Below are 10,222 nucleotides of genomic sequence, written 5' to 3' on the forward strand. Positions count from 1 at the left end.
TATAATGACAACTTCTGTGCTGCTGGAGTAATATTCCTGAGTGGTAGGTTTTCTGCTCTTGTGTTGTAGTTATCTCCTATTATCTCCTTCGATTTAAGAAATCATTGGATACTGAAACATCATATCAGAGAAAGTCCAAAACTTATTTATTAGATTTCTAGCTCACCTTTATTTAGTACAACTCAAGATAGCGTACCTAAAGCTCCCTCCTCTGATTATCCCAACCACCCTGTGAAGTGGGTTGGGCTGAGAAAGAGTTCCTGGCTGGAAGTCACCTGGCCAGCTTCCATTTCTAAGAGAAATTATGTAAAGTAGCTTGGGTGTCGCTTTGTCCAGCAGCAGATAACTCTCCAAAAACAGAACAGAGTGGGATCCAATTTGGCATGGGAACAGAAGCTGGCAAAAGTTGTAGTGTGTGTGTATATATTTCTCTCTTCATGAAAAGGTCCCCCTATGGGAGAGGCAGTTGGGCAATTGCTCAGAAAGTTGGTGACTGCTCAGTTGTAAGCTTCCCCCTTCTCCCTCCTAGTCACATGATCCAGAGTGGAGCTGCCCGAATTCATGCTCTCATTCAAGCTTTCTCTAACTTGTTTAACATATATATTAAATGGGTGCATGTTTATGTGTTATGTTGTGAAATGCAGGTAAAATGATAGAAGATTATTGGGGAAGCTCCAAAAAGGTCCTGGGTGATCTGAAATTCCTTGAGGGCTTAAAGACGTATGACAAAGATAACATTCCCCCTGTGGTCATGAAGAGAATTAGAGAGAAGTTTATCAACCATCCAGATTTTCAGCCTGCAGTCATAAAAAACGTCTCTTCTGCCTGCGAAGGCTTATGTAAGTGGGTGAGAGCCATGGAAGTCTACGACCGTGTTGCGAAGGTAGTTGCTCCAAAACGGGAACGACTCAAAGAGGCTGAAGGCTTGCTTGATATACAAATGCAGAAACTCAATAAAAAGCGAGCGGAACTCAAGACTTTGATGGATCGTCTCCAAGCTTTGAATGATGACTTTGAAGAAATGAATAACCGAAAGAAAGAGCTTGAGGACAATATTGAAATGTGCTCCCAGAAACTGATACGAGCTGAAAAACTGATCAGTGGGTTAGGAGGTGAGAAGAACAGGTGGACGGAAGCAGCCCGCCTGCTTGGGATCCGGTACACAGATCTGACAGGAGATATCTTGCTGTCTTCAGGTACAGTAGCTTATCTGGGGGCCTTCACTGTCGATTACCGTCTTGAATGTCAGCAGAAGTGGTTGGCCTTATGCAAGGAGGAGAATATTCCATGCTCAAATGATTTCAGCCTGAGTAACACTTTAGGGGATCCAGTCAAGATTCGTGCCTGGCAGATTGCAGGATTGCCCATTGATTCCTTTTCAATTGACAATGGCATCATTGTTTCCAACTCTCGACGATGGGCCCTAATGATCGATCCTCAAGGTCAAGCCAACAAGTGGGTCAAAAATATGGAAAAGGGCAATAAACTCTCTGTCATCAAATTATCTGACACCAATTACGTAAGGTCATTGGAAAATGCTATCCAGTTTGGAACCCCAGTCCTACTTGAAAATATTGGTGAGGAACTGGATGCTTTTTTGGAGCCTGTTTTGCTAAAAACAACATTCAAGCAGCAGGGAGTTGAGTATATGAGACTTGGCGAAAATATTATTGAATTCTCAAGAGACTTCAGATTTTACATAACAACTCGCTTGAGAAATCCTCATTATCTTCCTGAAGTGGCGGTGAAGGTTTGCCTGCTCAATTTCATGATTACACCTCTTGGACTTCAGGATCAGCTTCTTGGGATTGTAGCTGCCAAGGAAAAACCTGAACTGGAAGAAAAGAAGAACAAGCTGATTGTTGAGAGTGCAGCTAACAAGAAACAGCTGAAGGAAATTGAAGATAAGATCCTTGAGGTCCTTTCCAAGTCAGAAGGAAACATCTTAGAAGATGAGACAGCCATTAAAGTTCTCTCATCCTCCAAAGAGTTGTCTGAAGAAATCTCTGAGAAACAGGAAATTGCCAGCATAACTGAAATGGAAATTGATGCTACTCGGATGGGGTACAAACCCGTGGCGGTCCATTCAGCAACTGTCTTCTTCTGCATTTCTGATCTGGCCCACATTGAGCCAATGTACCAGTATTCCTTGATATGGTTCATTAACCTTTACATCCAGTCACTTGCGAACAGTAAAAAAAGTGAGGTCTTGGAGGAAAGAATTGGACACATAATTGACCACTTCACAATAAGCATCTACAATAATGTATGCCGGTCCTTGTTTGAAAAAGACAAGCTTCTTTTCTCCCTTCTTCTGACCACTGGGATTATGAAAGGGAACAATCAGATAGATGATGATGTCTGGCGTTTTTTATTAACTGGAGGGGTGGCCCTGGAGAACCCTTACCCCAACCCTGCCTCAGAGTGGTTGAGTGACAAATCGTGGGCTGAGATAGTGCGTGCATCTGGCCTAGAAAACCTAACTGGTTTGCTGGATCATTTTGAGTCCAATGTCCTGGCATGGAAAGCAATTTATGATTCTGCTAAGCCTCATGAAGAAGAATTCCCTAATGAGTGGCGTAAGCTGGTGGGTCTTGAACGCATGGTGGTCCTCAGATGTTTGCGACCAGATAAAATTATCCCAGCAACCCAGCAATTCATCACAGAGAATATGGGAAGGATCTATATTGAACCACCAACCTTTGATCTAGCTGGAAGCTACAATGACTCAAATTGCTGTGCCCCTTTGATTTTCATACTGTCCCCAGGTGCTGATCCCATGGCAGGTGAGATTGAAATTTTGTTGGTGGAAAGAAAAATTGAAGGAAACGATGTTATCTCTTCCCAAAGCTGCAGCCCTACCTCAAAATGGCCATAGGTGCTGGTTCCATGAAAATGCTAGGTTCAAAACAAAATCTTAGCTTACTGATAGGAAGATCCTTGAGCCCCAGATAGACATCCCCAGAGAGAAAAACTTCCTGAATCAGGTTGTTCTTCATCTATTCTACTACTGGCCCAAGATTTTTTTTTTCAATAGCAAATTATGCCTACCTTACCTTAGTGAAGTTGCATAATATCTGAAACCAGCCAAGTTATTTTGACACATGGGACAGAAAATCCCGCAAGGGCCTTTCCCTGTATAAAATAATTATTAATTCACTATCTGATAGTAGGACCAGTCTTGACCTCCTACAGGTAAAATACACACAGAATCAAGTCTAAAAAAAGAGTCTCCACATTTTAGCAAAGGAAGAAATCCTGGAAGGGTTAATTTGACTAACAGGAACATAATTGAACAGGAGAGCTTGATAGAAAAAGCTCCTGACTTGGATCTGACAAACATCCTTGACTACCATTCTGCTTCCTTTGAGGATTCATGGACAGAATAAGGCAGCAGTCTCCAACAAGGATGGATAGCTTGTACCCATCAAGATGTTACTGAACTACAGTTCCCAGCAGCCCTGTCCAACATGGCCAATGGCGGAAGACGCTGGGTGTTATAGTTCAGCAACATTTGGAAGTTCACACTTTCCTTACTTATGGGGATGGTGTGCACATTTTTAAAAAAAATTGGTCCTGACTCTTTAAAATGACCCATGCATTTATTAAGAACAATTGCGTTTAATTACTAGGTTTGCTGAAGTTTGCTGATGATCTTGGGATGGACAGCATTCAGACCATTTCTTTGGGACAAGGACAAGGCCCGATTGCAGCCAGGATGATCAATCAGGCTATTAGTGACGGTACTTGGGTTGTGTTGCAGAACTGCCACCTTGCAACCAGCTGGATGCCCGCTTTGGAAAAAATCTGTGAGGAAATCATCGTGCCTGAAAATACTCATACCAAATTCAGGCAAGGATTTAATCTAGTTTATTCTTCATGTGACATGGATACAGTAGAAACCTAGTCGACAGATTCAGAACTTTTCACAGGCATATTAATTTGCTTTTTGCATGGAACCTTCCTTCCTGTTCTTTCTCTACTGAAGGAGAATTGATTCTTCCGAACGTTCATGTAAAGTCAAAGCATCGGTTGGGGCTTCAGTGAGAATCAGGCTGCTGGTTGATATCCTGAATTAGAATCAGACCTTTGACTTGTGCATTTTAGACAGTAGCGTTTTACTGCAGTTTGAATGTAATCATTAATCTGGTTACCAAAGGCAATCAGGAATTCCATCCATGTGGGAAATCATGGAGTAAGTAGATGGATGAGAAGCTAGTCTGAGTTCAGTGCTGGTAGCAGAGGAGGAAGGAAAACTTGTTTCTCCGTGCTGTCTCTCCTTCCTCAGCCAGTTTAGTTAAAAGCTCTTTTTTTAAATTAGCCTGCTAAAGAAAACATGGAAGTACTAAACAGAGCTAATTTTTTTTTGGGGGGGAGGACTTATTTGCAACAGAACTTAACCCTTATTTGAACATGGAAATAGTTTGTGAGACTACACAAGAGTTGTTTCATCAACTCAATTTGTCTTTTTTTAAAATAAATTTTATTAAAAGTTTTAAAGAGAACATAAAAACGAACAGAAATGAATACAGAATAAAGAAAACAAAGAAAGAAAGAAAAAAGAAAAAAAGTGCAAAAAGTGCAAAAAGAAAGAATAAAAAGAAATAGAAAGAAGAAGCTTCCAATTTCCTTTGCTGCAACTCAGTTTGTCTTCTTAATTCTCAGGTTGTGGCTGACTAGTTACCCATCAGAAAAGTTTCCTGTCAGCATCCTCCAAAATGGGATCAAAATGACCAATGAGCCACCCAAAGGAGTCCGAGCAAACCTCCTCCGCTCATACCTCAATGACCCAGTTTCCGACCCCACCTTCTTTAACAGCTGTGAAAAAAAACAAATCTGGCATAAGATGCTGTTCGGCCTCTGCTTCTTCCATGCTCTGGTGCAAGAAAGAAGAAACTTTGGCCCTTTGGGTGAGACGGAGAACCCGGTTGTTCTTCCCAGTTGCATTGTTGGTGTCTTGCTGAATGGCCTGTAGGCTCTTTATGTTTCTATTGATACTGCTCTTTGTATAGTTTTTAACGTATTGTGAACTGTCCAGAGTCATGTCTATGAGATGACCAGCCATATAAATCAAATAGATGGACGGACAGACAGACAGACAGACAGATAGATAGATAGATCCAACCAACCAGCCAACCAACCAGCCATGGGATTGCATTAAAGAATGCCGCCTCAGATTAATTCCTCACAAATTAGGGTTAATACTTCCTTCCTGCCAAAGGAACAGAGAGGGAAGTCCTGGAAGGGTTTTCCAGAATCAAGACTTCTTTAAGCATTTTGTCTTTGTCCCCATTTCAGCTTTCACTTGTCCCCTGTGGCCATTGGGGTAAAGATTGACTCAAGGATAAAGGTGGAGATGGCTATACAGGGAGTTGATTCTGATTGGTGTAATGTTCATTTTTATTCTTTTATCTCCCCAGACAAGTTTTGTTTTTTAAAAAATTATGGAATCAATGCTTTGTTGGCAGTGAGATTGTTGTCAGACAGTTGTTCCTTTTTTGACTGGGGCACCCATGACCACGTGCTCTTGGCTAATAAGTGTTTCTCCCAAAAGAACCATGTCATACAAATACAGCAACGAAGTGTTTTGTGTCAACTTAAAGACTGACTCATTTATTATAGCATATTTTCAGGGCTGCATTTCATCAGATGTGTCAGAATAAGGCTTCCTGTACTTTTCTTTTTTTTCCTGAACTGGACAGGTTGGAATATTCCGTATGAATTCAACGAATCTGATCTTAGAATCAGCATGAGGCAGATTCAAATGTTTCTGAATGAATATGAGGAAACCCCATTTGAGGCTCTAACTTATCTTACAGGTATGGTGCACACTATGGTTTGATTTGCATATCACTGTTGTACCCGTGGTTTATTGAACAACCTACAATGGCTTCATTCACACTAATGTTAAGCCATGAGCTATGGTTTATTAAAAACAACAGCAAATTCTGTACACTGGGCCAAGCCAAAACCAAATAATTCACATTATGTTGAGCACAGTATGTGAACCCTGCCAATAGCAGCATTTTAACATAATGGAAAACCATGATTTAATGTTACAGGAATGAGAATAGCTCTTCCTCTCCTCTAGTGCAGCAGTGAGGAGAAAAATAGGTACCCACTGGTATTTTAAATGGTTAGCAAATTAGTGTCTTGTCCAAACCTCCTGTGGTCGATTCTTACCAAGGTTAGTAAAAACAGCCCATAGTTTAACATTACTGTATTAAGTGCCAGGCCACTAAAGTTTGTTTAACACACTGTGTGTAAAACAAGCTGTGGTTTAGGATGTATGACTCCATGTCCACAAAGTTAGAGGGATCTACCATGTATTTTGTATTCTTCTTCAAGCTGGTATCTTCCTGATGACACCTGTGTGTGTCCCATAGGTATAAATCTACTTATCTTTGCTCTCCTGATGTGACCTTTCTGTTTCTAGGAGAATGTAATTATGGTGGAAGGGTGACAGATGACAAGGACAGACGTCTCCTCCTCTCGCTTCTCTCCATAGTATATTGCAAAGAGATTGAAACAGAGGAATGCTATCAACTTTCCCCTGGGGGGGAATATTATATACCTCCCTATGGGACATACCAGGTGAGAAAAGATGAGGGTGAATGATATTAGAATCACGGCCTGCACCAATTAGGGACCATGATTTTAAAAAAGTATCTTCTGACAATCTACCAAACCTGCTCTTAATGTCCTTGATAAAATATAGATATGTCTCAGGGCTCAACTTGGGTTATGCCTTGTTTTGTCCCAGTCTTACATAGATTATTTAAGAACACTGCCAATTTCAACCCATCCTGAAATATTTGGGCTTCACGAGAATGCCGACATTACGAAGGATAACCAAGAGACCAACCTGCTTTTCAGTGGGGTCTTGTTGACCCTGCCTCGACAAGCTGGAGGAGGAGGCAAGTCTCCACAGGTACAAATATTGTAAAACAAATACATACATAAATTAGCTCTGGCCTTATCCTTCGAGTATAGCAATTGCTGTTGCAGCAGATATTGGGCGCATTGGCTGTTCTTGTATCAGCTACTCAACACCTGCAGCCTCTATTTTTTCAGCCCAGTTCAGCACACAGGGCAAGCACCGCCTTATGGAACACTCTCCCCTGCCCCCAACTGACATTAAGTTAGCGCCATCCCTTTTGATGTTCCAGAGGTCCCTCAAGGCCTGGTTATGTCCCCAGGCCTGGGGTTCCCAGGGAACTGGAGATCAGTCTAGATGGCTCCACTATTGAGGCGGATGTACTTATTCTCTCTCTGCCTGGGGTTTGTATTTATATATTTTAGTTTTAATTAATCTCTATTTGTTAATGTTGACTTTTTATATTTTTAATTGCTTTTTTATATAGGTATTGTTTTTATGTGGGTTATTGTACGCTGCCCAGACTCACTTCTCATGAGATGGGCGGCTATATAAATTTGATAAATAAATAAATAAATAAGCACTTTTTCTTAGACCAAACCACTTTGTACTTTGATTGCGATGGGATAGAAATGGAATGAATGAATGAATGAATGAATGAATGAATGAATGATTGTACTATTGTAGGGACAAATAGAGGCAGGAGTGCAGTGTACCCACCTGGAGCTCTTGGAAGAAAAGCAGGCTAGACAGTTAATTAAAAATACAAAAATTGACATAAAGTTTTGCCTTTTTTTTTAAACTCCACCCTCCCCAAAATTCTGAAAAATAATCCATGTGAAGATGTGTAAAATAAAATAAAAAGTACCAAAGGATTAGTTATTTTCCAAATGATTTCACTTCTCAATGATTCCATTTCCTAATTTCAGGAAACAGTTGAAGAATTGGCGCAGGATGTCCTCTCCAAGCTGCCAGCAGATTTTGACCTTGAAAATGTGATGAAACTGTATCCAGTACTTTATGAGGAATCTATGAACACGGTGCTTAGGCAAGAACTGATCAGGTTTAACAGGTAAAATGCTGGATTACATAGCATAAACCAGACAGTGACAGGACATAGTTCTAGGACATTTCAGACAACCAGCCTTTCTGTAAGCATGGGGGTGTATAAGTGTGGTCGTGAGTCTACAGAACTTACAGAGAACCACCAGTCAATCAGCATTTCTGGCCAATAGCTGAGCATAGAGTACTGTCAACTAATCAATGTTTGGTTCCTGGCTATTAATTGAATGTCTGTCTCCATCGCTCAGATCTGTGCCTAAACACACCTCTCTCCCACTTTTCGCAAAAAGAAGAGAGAATCAATTGGTAAATTTCCCCATATTCCTGCACTCACTGTAATGGTAGCCCTCCACTGCCTTCTAAATGCCTAATGCTTGTGTGCTGCTGGCATTGCCACATCTGAGCACCTTTTCCAACCCTCCAGCATACTGCTCTGATGGGCTCCAAGGAAGTGTAAGGTAAGAGATGGGTTGGGCCAAGAATCCCCTCCAGTGTGAGCAGATACCATTCTGTCAAGCACAAGGCAGTGACATATTGCTGTTATCTGAAGTGGCCTTTGGTTCCTTCAAATGGTACTTCCCCATCCGTGGATAAAACACCACTGGTACAGAGCTACACCAAAATTGCTCATCTCATCCCAATATTAGGAATGTGCCTTTATCTGGGAGACTTCAGATGTTTATACTGTTAGCTTAATACAACATTTTTCAGCTAGCTTTTCTTTAGAAATGTTGGATTAGAGAGTAATCCACTGCTTTGGAGCCCACAGGAAGTTGGGGAAGGGGCAAGTGGCCAAAGAGACAATGAATTTCTGAAGACTTCTGCCCCTGCCCCTTCTTTTCCTTGCCATTACAACTTGTTTCTTTGTCTTTCCAGGTGAATGAGCAGGAAAAAGGACAAGACAGGGCTGCAACTCTTTCCAGCTTCCTCCTCTTCCTAATCACAACATACCTTGAGATACAGAGTAGCTGTCTAATTTTTGGCATTTTGTTCTAATCAGGCTTACAGAAGTTGTCCGGAGCAGTCTGAACAGCCTCCGCAAAGCCATCAAAGGCCTGGTGTTGATGTCTTCAGAACTTGAGGATGTTTTCAACAGCATGCTTGTGGGCAAAGTGCCAGCTATGTGGGCAGCCAAATCCTATCCATCACTCAAACCACTGGGGAGTTATGTGACTGACTTAATCACACGGTTGGCCTTTTTTCAGGTACCCTTAAACTCTCAAGTTGGTTTATTTGACACTGTTGTCAAAATCATCACATACAGTTGAGAACTGTCAGCCCTTTGACAGTCAGCCAGACAAGAAGCACCAACCATGAGTACTAATGCTACCTTTATTGTAAGGTTACAGTAACAGAATCTTGCACGTCTGAAAGTATCTCTCCCTTCCCTTACTTTTAGTCTTCAGAAAACTAGGGAGGGTCCCTTCTGAGATGCTTTCTCTACCCCCACCCCTCCTTCAGACTCAGATTGCATTTATCGGACCGTTGTCTAGGCTGTGGTTCTTCTTCCTGTCTCTCAAGGTCATTTCCACATACCATTACAAGAACAAACACTAGAGATGTGCTGTCGTATTTTAATAGGAACATGCTAAAATCCAAATGCAACTCAAACAGTATCTGAAAAGAAACAGATGCAAGATTTCAGGGGCATAAATACAGGATTCCTTCTACGTGGGGTCAACATGAAGATGGGGGGATTGTAAGCAAATGAAAGGGCATTTCTAGATGTCTGGGTGAAGCTCCAATGTGCAGGAGATGATCTGATGATAATGTAAATGTCTTAATTTTGTTTGGCTACTTTAACATTCATATTGGCGGGGAAAACTCAGTTGTGTCCTAGATGAACCTGCTTACGGCTAGGATCTAAAGGGGGTCTTGATGATGCTGAAGAATGGTGATTATCAGGTCATAAGCAGAGACTCCCTAAGGGGCTGGCAGTCCCTCCCACTGGTTTCTGAATGATGATCAACGTATTTCCTACCAATTAAATGATGATGTGTCCCAGTGGGGGCTTCAGAGACTCCATTCCTTGCTAGAATGATTGTTGCACTGTGTGTGTGTGTTATATGAATTTGGTACATTTAGAAAACTGATATTAATGGGTTGATCTGATGGCTTTGTTTGCCATTTTGGGAGAGAGAGAAAAAGTGAATGTCACCAATAATTAATTAACCATAAGTATGTCAAATTTATCCTAGCTAATGGGTTTTCAATCTGTTGGAACAAAATATGGGTTCCTTTCATATAACCAACTCCATTCTTAAGCAGCTATAATATAGCTAA

The 10,222-nt window shown here is 41.3% G+C and overlaps 1 protein-coding gene across 1 annotated transcript in view; it reads left to right on the top strand.

Moving 5' to 3' along the window:
• The window catches only part of DNAH3 (dynein axonemal heavy chain 3), a 68,835-nt gene that overhangs the window by 55,878 nt on the left and 2,735 nt on the right, over nt 1-10,222 (top strand). Inside the window, exons 53-60 of the mRNA XM_025164624.2 lie at nt 645-2,786; nt 3,633-3,852; nt 4,666-4,910; nt 5,703-5,819; nt 6,437-6,594; nt 6,764-6,931; nt 7,807-7,949; nt 8,940-9,144. Coding sequence (XP_025020392.1) covers nt 645-2,786; nt 3,633-3,852; nt 4,666-4,910; nt 5,703-5,819; nt 6,437-6,594; nt 6,764-6,931; nt 7,807-7,949; nt 8,940-9,144 — 3,398 coding nt within the window. The remainder of the gene's footprint in view (nt 1-644; nt 2,787-3,632; nt 3,853-4,665; nt 4,911-5,702; nt 5,820-6,436; nt 6,595-6,763; nt 6,932-7,806; nt 7,950-8,939; nt 9,145-10,222) is intronic.

This window comes from Python bivittatus, unplaced genomic scaffold (assembly GCF_059951505.1).
Source record: "Python bivittatus isolate LINGU-HERP-01145 unplaced genomic scaffold, Pbiv_v1 ctg000560_np1212, whole genome shotgun sequence".
Taxonomy (NCBI): domain Eukaryota; kingdom Metazoa; phylum Chordata; class Lepidosauria; order Squamata; family Pythonidae; genus Python; species Python bivittatus.